General features: G+C 21.4%; 1 protein-coding gene across 1 annotated transcript; it reads right to left on the bottom strand.

Annotated features, from left to right (window-relative positions):
* Positions 1-664: 664 nt before the first annotated feature.
* On the bottom strand, positions 665-23725 carry trc (Serine/threonine-protein kinase tricornered). Its single transcript, XM_011504461.1, has 11 exons — positions 23658-23725; positions 19783-19904; positions 16926-17002; positions 14385-14618; positions 11103-11310; positions 10800-10917; positions 4444-4583; positions 2504-2704; positions 1636-1788; positions 1413-1571; positions 665-998 (listed from the first exon to the last, which is right to left on the bottom strand). Coding segments are annotated over exons 1-11 (1530 nt in total). The 5' UTR covers positions 23660-23725; the 3' UTR covers positions 665-882.
* Positions 23726-24285: the final 560 nt, after the last annotated feature.

The following is a 24285-nucleotide window of genomic DNA, read 5'->3' as shown; positions in this document are numbered from 1 at the left end:
TTTTTTCCTCTATACTAATGGCTCTGATGTTATTTTCTTACTGAATAATTAAAAAATAGTTTATTATAAAGTGATTACATATTTAGAAATGTACTTTACTTATATTTTAATATTCGCTACATCATCACGAACTACTATATATAAGTATTGTAAGTATTATTATTACTTTGAATTACTGTTTATATAACATCATATCACGCAGAAAAGTATCAAAAATGTATGTGTTTGTCATTCTTATATTATTTTTTTTTAATCATAAATTTCTCCATTCAATGAGGTGTTTTCATATATTAATATATGCATAAATACATACATACATATATGCACATATACAGATATATATATATATATATTAAAATACGATATTAAACATCCTAACCATCAAATTCTTTATTTTCGTTATTATATGAAATTATTTATTTAAAAATGTATTCTAAAAATTAAAAATAATCTTGAGTGAAACCATTTTATAGGAAATTAATTTCAATAAAATCTTTTGTTTTTACCTTTTAATATTTTCATATAATTACTAATAAACTGTTTTATGTAAAGTGTGATACCATCTGTACATAATAAATTTGTAGCGATCTTTTGATTTATATATAATATTTAATATAATAATAATACAAAGATTATCCATTATGAAATTATACTTATTTGCGTGTGCGTAATTTTAATTGTAAATTTATTTTTAAGATATTTACCTAATTAGCATAACTAAGAACTATTCATAACTATGAAAATTCTTATTAAAATTATTAAAACCATTTAAATACTTAAAGTAATATTTTTTTACACTTTAAATTAATAATTAACGTAAATGTGATTCTGATCAACGAAGACTCATTTGTACATATAGTTGAAGTGAAACTGTCATAATTGCTATTTTTTATTTGTAGTCCCACGTTGGGTTAAACCTTCAAATCTTTTAAAAGTATAGTTTATGAATACCCAGTCTTTATAAATAACTTCTCCATCTTGTGAAGTCGGAGCTGACGCTATAATAAATATAATAATAAAATTATAGTTACATATTACGATATAATAAAGATAATAACAAGTGAATTATTCGAATTAAAATACATTCATACGCAATATTATAAAAAATTGGAAGTATAAGATATTGAATACGTTTAGGTTAAATTAAATAACTGATATAATATATCGACAAAAAAATTTGTTGATATTTTATTTATTGTTTATTTATAATAAAACTTTGTATATAATAAATTAAATAATAAATATTTCTTTTTAATTCATGTAATTATGAAAAAGTAATTTTAATGTCTAAAGCGAAAATGTTTACTTATACATTTTCTATTTAGTAGATGTAATGTAACTAAATAAAAATATTTAAATCGCTTATCAATTAGTCAAACTAAAGAATATTAAATACAGTAATAATCGCTTACTTATTTCAAGTTTAACATCGGGAAAGTCATCAAAGTTTGAAGTATCATCTATTGACGTTACTTCAACTGGAATAGCTGCTGGTCTCTCTCTAATGTGATCCCAATCAACACCACGAAAAAAAGGGGCTAGTTTTAATTCCTCGATCCCCCTTTGAGCTCCTGTACCATTAATATCAATTAAAAATAATATATTATATAAATTAAGTATACATTTTCAACTTACCTAATCGTCTATCAGCTTCACAACAAAATTTAATTATAGTATCTTTAGCTTCTTCACTGATGGGTACTTCTGGAGGAAAAATAAGAGTTTCTCTCCAATTCATAACTTTTTTATAAGTTTCCTGTGGATTTTCACTACAAAAAGGTGGATATCCTATAATATAGTAAAGTGAAAGACTTTAATTTATTTGTTTCATAATTGATATATTAGTTGCATTATAATAGTTATCTTCTCAACAATTTAACATATTTAATTGATAAAAAACTAATTGTACTGCTATTAAAATCTAGTTGGCAATAAATTTTGTTGCGAAATAAATTGTAATGTTGTAAAATTAAATATATCACTTCTATTACGAATTATAGCTTATAATAAATTCATACAATTTTAATTACAAATTATATAATACATAAAATTGCATACAATAAAAATTACAATTTTAATAATTTATCCGACATTAACAAAAAACAAATATTAACTAAATTCTAAATAATGAAAAGAGTTCTGCAAAAATTAGTTCATTATAAAAATTTTATATTTAAGTTTAATATAATGAAGTAGCTATATCATAAAGACAATTTGTTATATTCAACCAAACTGATAAAGATTATTGCATTTATTTTTTATTATTAAAAATAATCTATATAATAAAAATCATCTAAATAATTAAAATAAATGTTTTCATAAAGATATTTTTTATAAAAATAGTAAAATCATATCTTATTGATTTCTTTAAACTTGAATAAATTATAATCAAAATTAACTATATTAAAATTGAAATTCAATAAGCATTTTATTAATGTAAAACGCATGATACTTTTGTAAAATTAAAATTATTTTTTGAAAACAAGAACTTTAAGATTCGTACCAATTAACATTTCATACATTATTACACCTAAGGACCAACAATCACAAGCTGGACCATAACCAGTTTGAAGAAATACTTCAGGAGCTATATAATCAGGAGTTCCAACCGTGCTATACGCTAGTGCCCTACGATTCCTTTTCCAACTTTCAGCTCGTCTTTTACTATCCATTGCACCACTACTATCACTACTGCACGATGCCACTACAAAAAATTGAATATATGTAATAATGAATTTATAAATATATGTGATATTTATTTTTTTAAATATTATGTTACATAATGTTATATAATAATATTCGTGTTATAAATTAAACACAGAACAAAATAGAAGTATTGGAATATAATTTCAAAAAACTTCAAACTTTCGTATGATATTAATAAGCTATGTGTAAAATAACAGTACCTTTACGTTTTAAGAAACTTTAATACAACCATACTGTGCAAAAAAATTGAAGACTTAAAATAAATTATTTAAGTATCTATATTGATCTATATAATCTATTGATTATATAGATCTATTGATCTATATAAATGATCTATATTGATCATTTATAATAGATGCATTGATTATGTTTTTATTAATACGGTTCATTTTGCACCAATATTTCGTTAATACACGTACAAAATTATATTCAAATTATATTTAAAAAGAATCTTTTACTCATTACATTCGGTATTATATTAAGTTGATCTTCAATCCACATTACTCAAACAAATATTCCTAGTACCTACTGATAGAATAAAACCTTAAAAATTTGTTTTGATGGTGTATTAGGAATTTATTATTCTTATTGTATATGCAGCTTGATTTATTCGCATAATTTGATATTTATTTACTTAATGACTCGTCATATTATCTAGTGATATATACAAGTTAGAATATTAAGTTTTCATCGAAAGATTAAATATATGATACTCATAATAGTTAGTACGATTGTTTTTGTTAAACCTTAATGAAATATGTATCGCAGATAAATCCACTTATGAAACTGTATACTTACACGTAAATTTATATAATTTATATCTGGTTTCCTAATATACACTATACGGAATTATAACGTTGATAAAATTAAAAAATATTAAAAAACACCAAATTTATATACTTTTTTCTTAACCAATGCTGTGTTCTCAGTAAGCCTTCATAAACATATTCTTTCCAAAAACATTTTCAAATACAGTTCATTCTGTCTCCTAAGTAATTGGTAATACAAAACAACTTCTAGAATTTTAATGCAAAATATAAGTAATAGAATATAAAAACTATATCTAAATAAGCTATGTTTAATTACGTTATCTTACATTAAGTCTTCCAAATACAGCTTAGGATACGATTTTAGTGGAGATGTAATTTACAATCGTTTTAGTGTAAATCTATTTATTCACGCTTTAGATTCATAAATTCTCGTTAAGAATTAGAATATGCTTTCATAATTTGTAACTGCATTTACATTGATATATTTTATGTATTATATCAGTTATTAGCTACTAATATATTATTTAAAGTAAAACTGTATCTTTTATAATGTATATTTCGTAACTCTGGCGATAAAGTAAAAATTTAAGTGATACTATATGCAATCCTTACGCTATTTGAGTGAAACCTATTATTTTGTTTTTTTTTTATAAAAGAAAACTTATTTGAATTAATTTTTATTAAAAATATTTAAATCATTGACAAATTTATTTCAGACGAAAAGTAAATCTGTTTGCATTAATTTTAGGCTGTATATTTTATGAATTAAGAAGTTTTAATTAAGTATTAATTAATAGAAATATCTGAAAATGAAAAAAAGGAAAAGTAAAAAAAATACTAAATATTACATATTGTCATGTATAATCATTCGTAAACAATACTACTATAATGAATATGTTGAAATACACGTTCATTATTCTATATTAAATTCATAATATTCAGTTAATTTAAGTATTTGACTTCTTACTAAAATCGGATGGCTTTGCTTGACTAAGATCTCTATAGAAATCAGTTCGATGAGATTTTTTCAATCCTGTACATAGACCAAAATCTGATAATTTAATATGTCCTCGAGCGTCTAATAAAAGATTATCTGGTTTTATATCTCTGAAATAGGTATAAGGCATATTATAATACATCTTATAACTCTTTTATAATTATATATATATATATATATATGAGATAGAATAAACGTATCAAAACTAACAGTATTCTAAAATAGCTACAAAGTAAAAGAATCTTTTGTAAAAAAACGATATATAAACAAGTTTCAAAATAACTTTAAATTCAAATTGATCGATATCCTTTTAAAACATAATTTGAAAATGTCAATGAAACCCCTTATTTTTTGCTCAATATTATGAAAGAGAAATTTTCATTCGAATAAATTGTTTGATAAGTTTCTAAGATCAATTAGATTTGTTTTGAAAAATTAACTAGTAACATTATAGAATTCCTATTTATTTATTTTATAATGTATCATTCATTTATTTATGATTCCATTACATATTACATATTATTTTTAGCTATATCCAGTATTCACATAATTACCAAGTACATAATGGTATGAAAATTTTATATTACTTATTTTTAAAAGATGTATATTAAAAATATAATTCATATCTTTAGTTTTTGCTAAGAAATTAAAACTGATAATTTAGTTAACAAATTTTTATTACATAATTACTTACAATTTATATATTACAAACTTTGCTCAAAACCTCATATTTTAAATATAATTTATCTAACTTAAAATGTAACATGAACTTCATTTAGTATTTAAACAAATAGCAGAATGCATGAAAATGATTAAATACTCGTATATTTTCTATCAATGGCCATAACAACTAAAATACAACAATATAGATATAATAGAAAAAACATATAGAATATGTAAAATATATTGATAATAGATATATGGAACATAATAAATATCTATATTGTAAAATTTACCCTGTTATTGGTACACTTATTCTTTTCAACCATATATAGCTCTACTTATTCAGCCAATGATTAATAGCTGTTAAAATTTCCCCTTTTTCTGATTTATCGTCTTATATTTATATTAGAGTATTCATCATAGAACACTGTACACTTATCAAAAACTTGTATAAACTATTATCAGTTTTGGAAAATTAGTTATTTTATTTTAGTTTATGATATAATAATTTTATTTTAATCGTAAACTTCTTTACAACATAATATATTACATTATAATACAATTTATTATTATATTAAATTAATTAATTTAATTATAATTAAATATACTACATTCAATATATATACTTATATAATTTAGTATACACGTATGTTTTTGTTGATTAACGTGGATACTTTCTTGTTTATTTCATATATAAAATAATCGACACACTAGACATTAATACTGCGGTTTTATTATCAAATTTAATAAAACAAAGTTTAGAACTACAAGACATAATTAAATTGAATTAAAAATACTAAGCATAACTTTACTTAAATATTTTTTAAATGGTAAGAAATATTGATAAATATAATTAATAAATTATTTATAAAAATCATATTTAATTTAAAATATAAAATACAAATATAATCTTAAATCATTATCTAAACTGATAATCTATGTGTAAGATGTATATATATATATATATATTTTTATAGAGTATATAAAGTAATATATACATGGAAGTAAAAATCTTTCAGTTTATCTTCGAGTAATAGTAATTAATATTATAAGGCTCTAGATAATATTACGAAAATCAGTAATTAGCTTAGAGAAAAATAAATTAATTATAAATATTTTAGTAGAATTAAAATGAAAATAAAAGAATGTAATTAATTTATAATTTGACGTAAATGCAAAATATAATAAATGATTAAAAGTTATTCGAAATTATAGGGAAATATTAAACATTCTATTTGAAATTTTTTAATTATTCATAAAAGTTTTAGTATTTAAAATAACCAATATAGTTACTGAATTAAACAAATTACATTAAATTTTAAATTGTCAAATTACTAATTGTTAATATTTATCTAACGAACTATATAAAACTTTGACATCACAGACATTGCATTTAGTTTTATATACGCACGTATTTGTAGTAAAATAATGCTTTAGCTATTATATATTGAGCGTATTCTATGGAATTAACTGTAAACGACGATATATATATGGGATTTCATTTACTCATTACGTACAACACAGCATTTTACTAACTAAAAACTACTAACAATATATTGACAAATAACTTATTATTCCAAAATTGCCTATATAATAGTGACTGAAAGCAAAATACACAACCTTTGTAGCCAACATCAAATGAAAAATAATAAATTAGAATTATTATAGCAAACGTTAAAATAAATTAATCAATACTAAAATAAACAAAAAAAAAATAAAGTTAAATTTTTAATATGGTAGACAAATATTTTATTAAATTAACAAAAAAAAAATTTTTTAATGATTGTTGCAAAATCGTTGAAAATCTCATCGGAAACAGAACAGATAAAATTTAAAAAAAAGTATCGAATCTCAAATTTAATCACCATTAGTCCTTCAGCCTATCCTGGTATTTAAAAAACAGATCACAAAAGCAGCGATGTAAGCATTAACACAAATATTAACTACGGCAATTATATCCATTGTGGTCCAGGCATTCAAGAAAGCAGTTATTTTAGTGATAACTTAAATTAGATAGCTAGATCTTATTTTCAATGCCTCGTTACTCATCCAGATAAGGAAATACTCAGAGTAAAATTTTTTTAATTTCTTTGTTTTTAAGTTAAATAAAGAAAATTCAATACTAAGAAACGGTGTAATATCTTAAAAAAGGTAAAAGTGTAGGACGCTAAAAACACATACAAACTATAAGGATATCAAAACAAGTTGATGCTTGTTTTCGCGCTAAATTTGTAGCTTACATATAAAATTACACAGACCGTTATGGAGATCAAGAATATACTTAAAATCGGGTACACTAAAACTAATCCCATAGATTATACTGTGTAAGATGTACCAAGATTATGTTTCTCTAACAAATTAATTGTCCTTCCCAGAACTTTTAAAATTACTTCAGTATCAGTGATACATTCCTTCAAATCTTGTGATTTACGCAATCTGTGTTAGGGCCAACCTTTAAATATGGTTTATGTCCTTGCTTTCGTTTATATCTTTCCTTTCCAATAAGAACTTTTCTTTCGAGTAAAAACTTATTGCGCATCCATTTTCATGAATTTTATAAATGCTGCTATTAAAATTTATGATTAACATGAAGGTGTTCACGTATAAAACAGATGCATTCTGCAACGGAAAAATAATAACAATTTTAATGTACCTAAAACATTTATCTTTGAAAATTAAAGTTAGGATTAAAAATCAAATTAAAATAAGAACTAGAAATAAAAAATCCATATATATATATATAACTGTAAAAAGTTTGTATTACAAAACTGCTTAAAAATAACATCGTAATTGAATAAAAAAATTGCCTTCAAAGAAAATATATTATAAAATTATTTGTCAATTTAATTACCTGCCTCGTTCTGATAATAATCTCGACTAAAACAGTGAGATCAATATTATTTAATTCTAGTAATAAATTATACATTATTAAATAAACATTTACATATCTATATTTTATCATCTCCTACAACTTTGAAATAATTGTTAAAATTTTGTTAATATTTCATTCTAAACGTATCTCGAAGAAAATTTTCGTTTCATTCTTATTTCATACGTAGCGTATATATCTCAATATTATTTTCTCTAAATGTTGATATAACATTGTCATCTTCGCATTAAATAATTTAATTACTATCATTGAATTTGAGTCGGCAATATTATTTTTATCAATCTATTTTTTCTTGGGTGAAAAATATTCTCATTTTTTATCTTTTTGTTTTATTGACTAATTTTTATCATGCTATTTATTATAACCTAATGTTGTTAGTATTCATATTAAATATCATTTTTCCATTATTCAAATTGATCAAATTATCTTTATTATAGTAATAATTTTAGAACTTGAAGCAGTTAATACTTTTAAGAAACCTTTAATTTTTATTCCTCAAATTTCAATTGATAATAGACACTGCATTTTTTGTCATAGGCGTTATATTAATTTTGATTTTTTAGTTATTTTGATATGCATGATTAGCATAAATTATAATATACATAAATTATTTGGCTTTCGGTTTTAAGTTAACTTCTGTACTTTCGACCAATGTAGAATTTTTTAAAAATAATTTATTCATCAAATAATATATTGCTAATTAAATTGTTACAAATCTAGGTTATAAAACAAACTCATGAAATCATAGATTATAAATCAGAAGTTATTTGCAATAGTTGAACGTATCTAATATCTATTAATTTGATAGAATATGCAGTAAAATACTATATTTTGTAACTCGTAGTTTCTTATTATGTTACAATTAAAATATATATAAACCTTCCTTTCAATCGATGCAAAGTAACAATATAATTATTTTTGTTGCCTTTGATGTTTTTTTTATATTATTTTTTAATTAATATAATATTGATCTCCCTAGGTATTATTTCATAGAATCAATGTTATTCTTTTATGTAAACTTAATATATGATACTAATGAAAGATACAATTATAATCTTTCTACATTTTTTCCCGCGCCATCTAATTTTCATCAAATTTTCTGGTTATTTGTTAATTACCATAAAAATCTGTAGTTTAAGTGTACAATAAAAATTTTAAATATCAGTTTCGGTAAAATTGTTTTCTGCAACTAAATAATTCTATATTTAATAGCTTAGTCTTAATAATATCAAATTTAGATTTAGTTAGCATTGTAATGATGAATAATACTAATTAGTATAACAATAATTAAAATAAATTTCATATATTTTCAATAAACGCTTCAAAAAATACATATTACAACTAAATGGAGTCAAAAATTTATAAGCTGTACATAATACTCAAAAAAAAAACTTAAAATGTTTTATTTCCAAATGAAGATTTCACAAATATAATAAACTTCCCAGCATTTTCAAATTATTCTCAATTTTATCTATAATATTATACTTTCAATTTACACTTGTAGTGATTTTAAAGCAACCTGTAATAAATATAGGCTTTACATTTGAAGACAGCATTTAAATGTAGAAATTGTTTTTTCCTGATTTTCTTTTTTTTTTTTTAATCTAATAAGATTCACATTGTAATATTATATGAATATTCAAATGTATTCGAATAATTAACTGAAATATTTAAAATCTAAAAAGTAAGATGTTTCTGTATAAAATAATACAATTGTGAGCTACCATTACTAACAAGGAATCAAAGCAAAATCAATATTAAAAAATATGGTCATCATTGATGAAATTAATGTCATATAATTGTTTTAATTGTGAATTGATTACCATAAAGTAGATTATAAGCAGAAAAATTTAATTATAGCTATAATAAAATAGTAGATATAATTTTTATTAAAAAATTGTAAATAAATATTTCAAAGCCTAATAGAATATTGGTTTCAATAAATATTGAAGTTATTTTAATACACTCGTGTATTCTTTTCATTGCATTGTTTACAATATTTACTAACATTATTATTTTTACGTATTCAATATATAATTTATACTGAACACAATTACAAACAAAACTAATTGATCTTGTTATAGCTTTACAAAATTCATCCAATTGCAGATTGCAGATTGCAGATAATCGACGCATTCGTTCATTGTAAAATAATTAGTTGACACTTGTAGGATTACAGCTAATTTTTTAAAATACTGTTCAAAAATTATTTAAAATAATATATCTTTAATAATTAAATGAATAAAAAAAATCAGATTTATATTTCTTTCTTGCTTATATTGTCTTATCTTAAGAAAATAATGTACAATTGTTGAAAATATGCTTACTGTAGAAAATAAATTTGCAAACTTTATAAACATTAATATACTCATATTTATAAACTATTTGAAATAATGAATGTTTTTCACTAATAAAATATTTTGGTAAATCATATATTATAAATTATAGTTATGTAGATACAAAAATATTTACAGACATTAATTGTATTATTTTATTATACTAAGTGCAATAATTATAGTAAATTGGTTTGAAAATAAAAACAGAAAATGTGCCAAAATAAAAGTAATAAAGAATTTAATAAAATATAATTAGAAAATATATATGTACAAACTACGTTCATGGTTGTAATGTAGTTATAATCTATGATTCGAAAATGTTAACAATAAATGTATTTATTAATTCCAAATCGTGTGATGTATGTGTGTCTGTACACAAAATTCCTTAAAAAATACAAAATATACATGAATTTATTACATTTAAATCTAATACTTACCTATGAATAAAACCAAGTTTATGTATAGAATCAATAGCTAAAGATGTTTCAGAAATATAAAACTGTGTACATTCTTCGGACAAAGTATCTTTCTTCATAAGAAGTGTCATCATATCACCTGCAATAGAACAATAAGATTAAATAATGTATAATTAATTTTCTTGCATTACACTGAATAATGGAATACTTCTATAATATATTTTAAACTCTTGAAAAATATTATAAATACAATAGTCAATAAAAATTATTAAAAAGTTTTCAAAATTCAAGAAAAATAAAATAAACAAATAAAAATGTACTAACCTCCAGGTAAGAACTCCATTATTAAATACAGATTTATAGGATCTTGAAAACTGTAATACATTTTAACTACCCATTGATGATCGGCCTCTACTAAAATATCCCTTTCGGCTCTCACATGTGCAACTTGTTCTTTTTCTAACATATCAGCTTTTCGTAGTATTTTCATAGCATAAACATGTCCTGTATCTTTCTTTTGAACGAGCCTTACCTAACATCAATATTAATAGGTTATATTTATAAAAAATATATAAAATTTCTCTAAATATTATCTAAAAGAATTTTAACAGTAGAAACGTATTATCATTTATTTTTGAAATTTAAACGTTGTAAAAAAAAATTGAAATATTAGAATATTTCACAACGATCTATACAATTTGTTCACATAAAGTATTAATAAATAATACTATATATTATAATACTATGTAATAATAATAACAAATTGATATAAACAATTTTGAACTAAACTAATACATAAATTTGAAAGCTAACATAGATATAAGTATGAATAAATTATTATTTGCAAGAACAATGTAATTCATAATATAATAATTTAACACATACAAATTTAAATAATCCATCCATAAAAAAAAGTATTTTATATACAAGAAAAGACAAAAATATAAAAACAATCAATTTCTCAGAAAGTAATCTGAATTAAAAATTTACTTTTGCAAACTTAAAATTATAAAAACAAAATTCATGAGGAACTTGGCATAAAATTACATTAAAATTACATGAAATTTTAAATGTAAACCGATATTACTGACTATATTTAAAACAAGCACTCTATAATTTTTTTTCATTTATTTTTTATATTTAGATTTCTACATTTTACAAAAAAGAAACTATTTACAAATCAAAATATATTATTAATATATTTCCTTGATTCAAGTATAACTAGATAATTTATTCCAAATCGTAAATTTTTTGTAGTTCTACTAAGATATCCCATTCTACAATTAACAATAATAAAATGTTTAAAGTTATACTGAATATACAATTAATACGAATTCCGATATCTGATTCGGCAAGTTAACATTTATATATGTACACACATCTGCTCGAAGTTATAATATATAAAGACAATAAATCAATGCCGAAAAAAATTCATAAAAACCCGACAATTATAAAGTAGAGTCCAATACTAGGCGAGAAATGAAAATTGATGAATTAAAAGAATAAATTTGAGTCTCAATATAAGGTAGATAAATAACAAATGTAAAATACCACAAAAATGGGAAGAAAAGTATAAAGTGTAATTTCGTGAAATATATGGTAAAGAATGAAAGGAACGAAAGAAGACCAAAGGAAAAGTTTCAGGCAAAAGGTATCGACATACACAGTACTTCATATTGGTGGCTATTTGTGTAAACATGAAACGAATGAATTATACCACTACTATATCACAATCCGTATTATATAAAATAAGTACATTAGTTTATTCTTATTGAATTTTTTTAATTGTCTGACAAATATCGTTTTTGAAACCATTTTAAATAAACTATTCGTTTTATAATCGGAACGATTGCTAATAAAATGTATAAAAAACATACATAGTCTATTTAAAATCTATTTAAAAATTAATACAGTAAATGTGTTTAGAATTCCACTCATTGGATTCGAAGGACCAAATGTTTAGAATTAGACTAAGACCACCAGTTGTAAAGGTGGGAGAAAAAGTGCGAGCAAGTAGAAGGTGTAGCGCATTAATTAAATATTTAACCATCTGCTTTTCGTGCTGTTTATTGCGTTTTTTCTTTACAAACTACAATATAATGATTCTAAGTTGGTGTTGAGAATCGTTGTGATCTTGCAGTTCTATGGTGATTGCCCTGTGGTGTTAGCATGCACTACATGTAGGGGCAGGTGGTCGTAAATCTTCAGATCCTCTTAACCTAGTATGCTTGTTGATAAATTATTACACTTATAAGAGGTAGTAAATCTCTTGACACATCTTCGTGTAGTGCCACATGGTGATAACTTGATTGTGGTATCCTTCTTGAAAAGGTGCTCGTTGGTACTAGATCCTTGAAATCAACTCTGGTGAGTGTTAGGTGGCTATGGCCCCTGGTATGAGAAGTGCGCTTTGGCACAGGATCCTTGCAGTCTACTCAGACAGGTGGCTAGGGCACCAAGAGCTGCTATGTGGTGGCACAAAGGGCTTAATTGCCGATTCTGCCGAGGGAGCTTCTTTCTTCCTTCTTCCTTCTTCCTTGAGGACTTCAGCTTGAGTGAGTGCGTTCGTCCTCCGTGACGTCTTTCGTAAAAGATAGCGCCTCATCTATGGATTTTATTAAGACAGACATCTTCTGCGGCATCCTTCGTAAGAGAGAGCATCCGCTCTCCGTAGCGCCCCTCATAAAAGACTTCTTAGTTAAATGCAATCCGCTGACCACGGCGTCCACTTAAGGAACGCTTGCTTCTTTGGCGTCTCCAATCATAGCGCCTCTGACTTTGGCGTCTTTAGAGCACTTTTCTACTTGCAGCGCCCCTAACGGCTGCGCCTTCAATCAGAGAGAGTAGTCTTCTCGTGGCTTTCACGCCAAGAGGAACCTCTGTGAAAGACTAAAGCGCTCTCGCTTGACTTATCCAAGCTACAGTATGGCTAGACTTGATAACAGTGAATGCGTTTGTATACCGTTACTTCTAAATTTTGGGTGTAACAATTATTTCCAGATGTCTAATGACTTGAGTTTACCAGATGTTTAACGACTTCAGAAAGTTTATCACAATTTAGAACAAAATGTCAAAAACAACACTATAAATAAATGTTTACAAAAATCTATTACTATATATACACACACATATATAACATTCATTTTATGAAATTATAATTTTTTTTTAATTCATTATAAATTTAATATATTGCAAAACAATTTCTTAAGGTTATGTAATAAAACTTTATTCTATTAAACAACATTAAAAATATCGACAAGGCTATGTATCAGAGAATGAAAGTTGTATATTTAATATCAATTATTATATTTCAATGTATAGGTAAATAAATAATGTTTAATTCAAATTAAAAAATTAACAAAAAATTAAAATAAAACGTTCATTTAAAATAGTAATTTATATAAAAATAAACTAACAGTATATTAATTTTTGTACTTTATAAAGATTATGAATTTTTTATTACTATAATTTTATTTAATATTTTTAAATGAGTCATCCATAGATTTTCAATAACGTTATAAAATTACATAATTTATGAAATCTAATTAATCCTCTATTAATAACAAAATATATATATTTGAAATACAATATTAAATTAATATTTACTTCCCCAAAAGCTCCTCTACCAATAACTTTAAGAGGTTCAAAATCTTCAACCCCAAGTCTTGAACGTTTTAAACGAAGAAATTCAGTTTCTTTTTGTGCGTGTTGCAATCGTTTTTCTTGCTTTTGCTGTTCCGAAAGTGTTTCATCTTTTAAAGACTCTTCTAATTTTGCTAATCTTTGTTTTCTTTCTATGTGTTGGGCAATGAGATTACTATAATAATTTTCTAACGTTACCTGAAATAAAAATAATTTTTAAATATATTACTTTTATACTTGTTTAAAAATAATATAAATTAATTTAGTTTATATATTTTTATAATTTATATAATTTCATTCTTATAGTATTTTTATAATTTATATAATTTTATTTATAGTTTTTTTATTATTTATATAAAATTTAAATAATTTAATGTAATAATGTAAATAAAAATTGTATACGACGTATAAGATATATTTTCTTGAGTAAAGTTAATATTCAACACAGATATATTAGAGCTGCTGATATGCATTTATAATAATAGTACAATGTAAAATAGGATGAATTACTGTTACAATCGAAAAATGGAAAATTAATCTATATATAGCACCATATAGGAAAGGAATAATTTATCAAAATAAAGATAATGAGAACAATCAACTATAAATACTACCCACTTTCAATTTAAATATACCAGCAAGATCTAGATGCTTACAAAAATATTTACCATCGAATTTTCAAAGCTACTAATTTAAAAACGGTGAGTATGCTATTTTTCTTCTTATCGAAAATTATTAAATTATTGATGCATAATAGTTACTCATACAAATTAAATACTCTATAAGACTATAAAATAAGTTGCATACATATGTATTTTTGGACTTTATCATTAACTATTTCATTAATATCAAATACTTGCCTTTATCAATTACTTACTTTGTTTGTTAAATAATCACTAAAATCTATTTCTACTTATTTAAAATCATCTAGAAGAACTTTACTGAAATTTTTCTATAATCTTCAAAAATATTCATATTTAATGAAATTATTTATTTAAAATAGTTTAAGTAATCAAAAATATTTTCTATTGTATTAACATAAATACATATATATAACAAAATAATTAAAATAATAATTTATCACCGAAATAATTAATTTTTGTTATTATCGCATCAATCAAATTATACATATTTTATAAATATTAAGGAAAAAAAATTTGTCTTGGATACTGAAAATAGTTGTAGCTATAGTTTATACTAAAATTATATAAAAATATAAAATATATTTATATTAGCCATAAGTAATATAAATAATGTAAAATAAATATATTTATATTAATCATAAAAGAAATTTTTTATGTTCATTATCTTGTCTTTGATTTTAAACTGTAACTTTTATTAAAAAAATTTTAATATAATTGTATTAAGAACTGCAAATAAATCTTGAGGATATATAAAAAACAATGTTTTGATATTTAATTGTAATGTGTTTAATATTGTTCAAGCTATAAATTGTTATGTCTGTGTTTACTCGTACTAATGTATTTTTTGCAATTAATAGTTATAATTCAATTTCTCATCAATAAAAGATGTATTACATTTGCTTTATACTTCACCAGAATTAAAGTTTCTTGTTATAGCTAAAACTAATATCAATTAGTTAAAAACTAAATTTATATACTTTTTATTTATACTTAAAATTTTTTTTGATTCTGGATCACCGATATAAAATATTTCATGATATGCATTTTACAGGGAAGAGAATATAAACAAACATTTTATTTTTAGATCAGATTACTGAAGTAAATACTTAAGTGTAGTTATGTGCCATCATGGTTAAAAAAATTATCATAATTATGGACTGCTTTTTCATATATATAAGTATCTAAGCAATAATCAGTTAGGAATTCTTACTGATCAGTTCTTATATAATGTATAAACAATTAAAATACTAAATTTATCTTTGAATATTTCTATCAGTTACTCTACTATAATTACTAATAACTATTCATTTATTATTACAAGAATATCAATTTCTCTTCTGTAGATAATTAAATACAGCATAACTATGACCAACCACTAAATTTTATACTGAGTAATTATCACTTTTTTGCTGAGACATTAAATCTTCATTATTTGAAAATAAAATAATTCCTTGATTTTTTATTATTGTCTAATTGAAATATACTTTTTACTAATAATTCTATCAATAATTATGGAGATTTATATGTAGATATAGATATAATAGATTTAATTGTATTTTATAATCATGCTTAATTATTTAATCTAACACTTACTATACAAATATTTGGGAGAGGGGAAGAAGTCATGATAATTAACATTGGGAAAGAATTGGAATATTGTTAACTCATAAGAAATTATATAGACACCAATAATACTTCGAATACAAAAAATTATTAAAATAATTAATGTTAATGTTTAAATAATATTAATAGTCAGACAATATAATATTATTTGTTTTAATAATGTCGATAATTTAGTAATTATAAGCAAAGAATAAATTTATGAATATGGTAAAAATAAAATAATATTTATTGAACTTACTTTTGCTTTTGTAGCTTTATCAAGTGTATGACCACTAAATCGTATTGTATTATCAGATGTTGACATTTCTAAAATGCCTGTAATACATAATTACTGTTAAAAATTATTTATACTTGTTAATAAAAATAACTATCCAAGATTTGATTAAATTTCATAATTCTTAGTGTACTGTAAAAAAGTTAAAACATTAACAAAAGATTAAATTCGATGTTATTTTACAATTAAATATTCTGTCATAAGACTTAAATGAATATACACGAAAAAAGAAGTCATTATCAGTATCACTAAAGTTATTCAATATTTTAAAAAATATTTTTTTCTAAAATATTTACAATTCAATAATTCAAATTTTAGATAACGTATAAATTAAGTAAAATAACATAAGATAATATTCAAATTGCTTCAATTGTACCAATATTTGAATTACCATTAATTTTTCTATTTATTTACGTTTAGCTGTTTTTAAAAATTTTAGATCCATGTTGACCAAACATATTCTATTTACAAATTTATTAACATATTTTTCAACAATAAATTGTTGATTAAAAATATCTTTATAAAGTGTAGATTTATTTAACTTCATTTTAATATTCTTAGTATCGATGATCCTCTTTTAGCTTTAATTTTTGCTACTTGACTCATATACCATAAATCAAATCTTCAAAATAAATATTTTGTTTGATATTAACCTTGATTAAATATTTAATTTAAAGCATTATTATGATTATTTTTATTTAATATATATATATATATATATATATATATATATATATATAACTTATTATGCAAATTAAAGCATACATTTACTCAATTCGTAAACTAACATTTCATTTTCTTTTTTCACTCAATCCCTTGTGTCATTTTATATCATAACATTACATAATTATTTATTTTTTGATATACTCAGATATATAAGATAATAATAATATTCATACAAACTTTATTGGTTTCAAATTAATATAGTATTATGTATTTAAAGAACTTTTATGTTAGAAAAGTACTAATTTACTTAATATAAACTAATTTCACATACTTGCATAATAAATTTTAAATTATGATCGATTTTATATGAAAGACTTCTAAAATAATGTCGTTGAGTGCACTGTGTAATATGAAGATTATAGGTATATTTAAAATTGAAGTTTTTTGTTATGTTCATTGCATTTCCATATTATTATATTACCTATATTACCTATATTATCCATATTACCTTATTGAAAAAAAATTAAAACCTTTTTTCTTTATACTTTTATCTAGACCAACAATATCTTTCAAATGATTAATTGCGTTTATGAAGTAATTTAAAAGTCTGTTGTACATGATCGTTAAAATGTCATTTTTACTATATTAAAATTATTTATATAGAAATGTAGATCAACTTACTTCAATAGATTTCAATAGATACCTAATGATTCAAAATTTGAATTTATTTTTCATTACGAAAAATGTATATAACTGAATTCTTTAATAACTCATTTTATAAAAATATATATATTTCATATACATATTCAATTTCATTTGTTTGTAATATTTTTATTAAATATAAACATAAATAAAAAAAATGTTGCAAGTTGTTAATTGCTGCTGTATATATATATATAAATTATTTATATTATAATATAATTCATTATATAATTTAATATGAGTGTGACTCCATGGAGAATATATTTTAGTAATTTAAATGTTTTGCATTACTGAATACAAAAGGTATTATATAAAAACCGTTTTCGTTAAAAATAATTGTTCAAATTTTTAGACGTTCAGTCATTTACAGCTTCCCTGAAGAAATTATATCATCCCTTTGGGAAATAACTTTAGTTTGCAAACTAAATTTTGCTATTCATCCATTATTTTTTATGTTTCAGCTCTCTCTCTCTCTCTCTCTCTCTCTGTCTGTCTCTCTCTCTCTCTCTGTCTTGATTATTTCTTTTATTAGTTCTTTATCACTATTTACATTTTTTTGTTTTTATTATAAATTAATATTTATACACTTATCCGTAAAATAAAACTTATTTTCATCTATTCTCTTCTTTTTGTACCATAACAAGAGATATCATTTTCTACTGTTATTGCTTTTTCCAATTTCTCATAAAGAAATGGATATAATCTTTTCATTCTAAAAATATATAATCCTGCAAAATGGTCTAGAAAAATCAACTTATTATTTTAATTTTTATTATTGAAAATAAGATATGATATTTTTATGATAAAGTTATTAAAGTACATTATGTTGTCTATAAAAGTCATAATTATGAACATATTATTTATAAATTATAAGTATTTAAGAACCAATATATATCGCCAAACAAAATAATGCTGAATTGAATTTATTTTTATATACTATATTTATTACATAATAGCATCACAGTTTCTCTAAACGAAGTGTTTTAAAAGTGAACAATAAAAGAAAACTAGAAATATTTTATTATGTATGCCCAAATTTCAAGAGAAAATAATATTAGTGCAAGATATTTCTTTCTCTTGAATATATTATTTAATATGTAAATTTGACATGTATTATTGACTGACATTACAATCAAAATATTACTTACCAAAAATTTATACATAATTTTTCAAAACTATTGTACAATAAAATTTTGTTCCATACACGTTTGCTTAATTGTAAAAAAAAAAATATTTCTAAGTGAATATATTTATATGAAAATATTTACATATATATATATATATATATATGTAAATATAATATTTTTTTATTATAATTATATATTATAGATTATATTATAATTTTTTATATTATTTTACTACACATTTATTTTATGTTATTATGTAAAAAAATCAATATAAATTTATCATTATTCATAAATATTGTATACTACATTCGTTCAAATTACATTACCTTCAAATGTGGAACTAGTAAAGTTATAATTGGAATGTAAAGAAGGCACTTCATCATCAAGTATATTGGGTGCAGATGCATTTAAGTGATGTCTATTGTCTACTGTTGTTATTTCTTCGCACCTAAAATATCAAGAATAGAAGTTTAAATTAATATCTAAATTTATAACTATTTTATTATTATATCTAAATAATTAAGAAATATTTAAAATATTAAATTTATTATGAAAAAAATATTGAAAATCTTCTGTTGCAAAGCCTATTTTTTTAATATAGATTTTTAAACAAAAATTGCATCTTTTTTTTTATAAATTACAACAAATACTGATAAATTGACTAAAATGAAATGTAATTTGAAAGGGATCAGAAAATTCAATTTTTTAATTTTATTTTACTCAATAAACCATGTTTAAAAATTGCCCCAACTATTACATAATATTACATTATGAAAAATATTCATCTACTTTTATCATCTGTTATTTAGTAGCAAATTATATCACTGATACTGAAGCATATCAATAAGCATATCCAAAAAAACCTTTTTTTTAAATGAGTTCATAAAGAAAAGTATTGTATAAGGTTTTACGTAGAAAATTATTATATTTTTATTTGTGCAGCCTAAGTTCGTTAAAGATTTATTTATTTAAATTATATATATTTAAAAAACTTTCGTTTCAATAAATTTATCATATTTGTGTACAAATTTTAAAATTCTTACCAAATAGCTTAAACACTATCGTTCCGTGATCATTCTTAAAGATATTTTTATTTAAAATTTTGTATAACACAACCAGATACAAAATATCTTCTATAGTAAAAGATACTAAGTTAACTATAATAAATTAAAATAAGTAATTGTATGTGGAATATCTTAAAGATATTCTTTCTTTAAAATAGCCAAAATGGCAATATTCTGGATTTCAAAAATCGAAATTGGGCAATATGAAAAAAAATTTTAAAAAATTTAATTAAAAGTAATTATAAAACTACATAATTATTTGAATTTTTCATATATTATATTCAAAAACTACCTTTTTGTGGTTCATTCCACTTCACCTATACTGCATTTTTAAAGGAATTAGATTTATAGAAAATACAATTTTTTTAATTTTTCAATAACATCAAGGTCAAATAGACACTTTAATCTCTTTGTTACATGAATAATTCTTGAGAATTTTAAACTGATTTTTTATGTAACTAATTTGAGTTGTTAGTACAAACTTATATTTCTATTTTCATTAATACAACTAAAAAAATTGCAGTTGATACTTTTAATTAAAAAATATTTTCTATTTTTTTGTAAATAACAAAATAGATTACAATCAAGAATTCGAGTGATAGCCTTCTATTTTATAAGTAATCTGGATTCAGATCTTTATAATTATAGAGAAACTAAGTAGAAATTTAAATAACAACATTTTACAAACAAATCCAACAAAACATCATTGACAATACACCAATGTCATAATCTAACTTTGTCTATCATTGATAGAAGTATATAAAAATATGTACAACTGATAACGATGAAATTGACTAATTATAAACAATATTGATAAACTCATTGTTACATTAACAACTGGAGTATTTAATTATTGGTTCTGTGTAATATGTATTTAAACTTGTATCTCTATATTTTCTTCAAACACATGCTATTTACTTTTAAATTTTGTTTTTAACGTGCCTAAATAATTACAAAGCTCTTAATACTTTATTCCTTAATGAAATGTTCAATTATATGATTTAAAATTTGTCTAAGCAATAGACTGTTTAAATAAATATGAAAAATTAAAAATGTAGTTAAATATATAATAATATATAATTATATATATATTTTATATGGTATTTAAATTAAAATAAGCATCTGCAAATTTTTAAACTTAATAAATACTGATGATATAAATATAATCAATTATTTGAGGTATATAGCATTAACTAATTATTTTGAAATTTGATGTATTTAATATGATTTTTATTAGTAATACTAGTATTATAAAATTTCTTAATATTTTTAAGATACACCTAAAACTATTAATATGTTATATCTAAATTTGATTCATAGTCTACTCATAGTGTTACTATAAATCCACTAGCACTTAGATAATTTACTATTAAACTAAAGAATGTTACACTAGGACAAGGATTAAAATAAATATAATAAATTTTGTCCTAATTATATATAAATAGAATAAATACTCAACAAGTTAACTTGTCTAAACATTTCTAAACATAAGAGCTGTCTACAATTAATAAAGGATTAAATTAAAATATTTTGTATTTATAATGATATAAAAAAGTCAGAGTATTTGCATTATTTTAAGTCATAGAATATTAATAATTTTAAAATTCAATAAAAGTTTGCAATTTTTATATAAAAATTTTAAACAAAAATTAAATAAAATTACCACTTTAAATATATTAAAAGATATAAAAATCTTGTTATTCAAAAATAATTATTCAATTTATATACAAAAAGATTTCATTAAATTTTATGATAAAAATTTTAAATATGATAAATTATTTAAAGATTTTTAATCAAACAATATCTCAGTAAAGTAGGAAAATATTGTAAATTACTATCTCAATAACTCAAAAAAATATATAATTTAATAAGTTACCTTTAATTCTGTATAAACCAATGTACATCATTAGTCTTATGATAGAAAAATATTTGAATATATTTATGATATAAAGAAAATAATTAAGATTCATTTCAATTCTTAACATATTTCAAAATGTAATAAAATAATAAGAATTAAAAAAATATACAGATCAATTTAAAAAATCAAAATATTTATTTATTACTTTATTTCTACATTATAGTACAATATTCTTTCAGAAATAATTACTGTATTATTTATTTTAAATTACATTAACCATAAATAGGTATTAAAATTATCATAATAGATTAACATTATATTATATAATTAATTTTATAACTATTTATTTTATCTAAAGGGAAAATATAATTTCAAAAACAATAATCTTTGTTAAAAAATCATTTTTTTACGTAATAAAAGTAATTGTATAAAATTATTTAAATAGTTATTAATTAATTTATTAAAAAGTACTTAAGAAATAATATTGATTCATTAATAATAATGATAATTACATTATATATATACAAATCTATATATAATTTTGTCTTTTATAAGCTCTTCTAAATTATTTTTATAATTTAACTAAATATTATTACTTCTTAAATTAATTAAAAAATCTCTGTCTATTCCTAATCGTCATTTGTTCATGCCTTAATTTTTAAAGTATCAATGATAAATCATGTCAATTTATATAATTCTATTTAAATATTTACAAAATACATCTTTATTAAATGTAATATTAAGTACATAAATTTATTTATACAATTTTACTGGTGTTTTATCTTAAATATTATACAAATTATTTGTTCAAAATATTTTTTATAACATTTAATTCAAGAATCATTACATTATTATAATTGTTGATTAATCTAAATAAAGCTCTTCTATATTAAAAAAAAAAAAAGAAATTTATTGAAAATGAAATATTAAATATAAAAAGTAAATAAATTGAAAATATCTAAATTAATTACAAATGTAATAGTGACATTTTACTTAATCTTGAAAAAAATGATATAATATATTAAAATTATAATTACCAGAAACTTTAATATTTAAATATTTTTGCATATTTATTAACTTATATAAGTGAATAAATTAAATATTAATCTATAACATAATAAATATTAAAAAAAATTTTAAAAACATTTTTAATTAAATAGTTTTTACAATAAAAATTAATTTGCAATATTGTAAGATATAAATTTTTAACAAATTATATTTTAATACATTTATATACAATTTAAATAAAGTATAAATAAGCAAATAAAGTATTACTTACATTTTAACAGTAAAAGATTTTTTATATTGGAAACAACAAATCTTTTCTATCCTATCAAAAATTTTAATAAAATAATTTTTAAAATATCCAAATATTTGCAAGCATTAAATAATAAATTTCCAAGTTTTAATATTTAATGACTTAAAAACCATTAGAAATATTCACTTTAGATTTATATTCGTATAAAAAAAAAAATTATATAAAATAAATTATTACAATACCATATAATTAATATAATAAAAATAATAAAAATGTGAAAGTTTTAAGCATATGTTTATTTAATTATTAAATTATTAAACAAATTATAGCTGCATATTCCTACAATTGCAACTAGAAACCATAAAACAAATTATTTTATAGAAGTAAACAAATTATCAATCAAAAAATACGACTTTAATGCAGAACTTACTGAAAGAAAAAAATAGACTTTAACCAATTATAATATAATTTATTTGATAAGTCTTCTCAGACTGGTTCAATCCTTGTATCTTATATCTTATTATACGTTTCATTTTTAGAATTATAAAACTTGGATATAGTACGCAGGCGTAAATTTAATGAAATTGACTAATTATTCATTAATTATTACTAAATTTTTATTACATTATTCTGATTAACACATAAAAAT

The sequence above is a fragment of the Ceratosolen solmsi genome, unplaced genomic scaffold (genome assembly GCF_000503995.2).
Source record: "Ceratosolen solmsi marchali unplaced genomic scaffold, CerSol_1.0 scaffold17, whole genome shotgun sequence".
Lineage (NCBI taxonomy): Eukaryota > Metazoa > Arthropoda > Insecta > Hymenoptera > Agaonidae > Ceratosolen > Ceratosolen solmsi.
The sequence above is the reverse complement of the archived record's forward strand: the minus strand, read 5'-3'. Positions and strand labels throughout refer to the sequence as shown.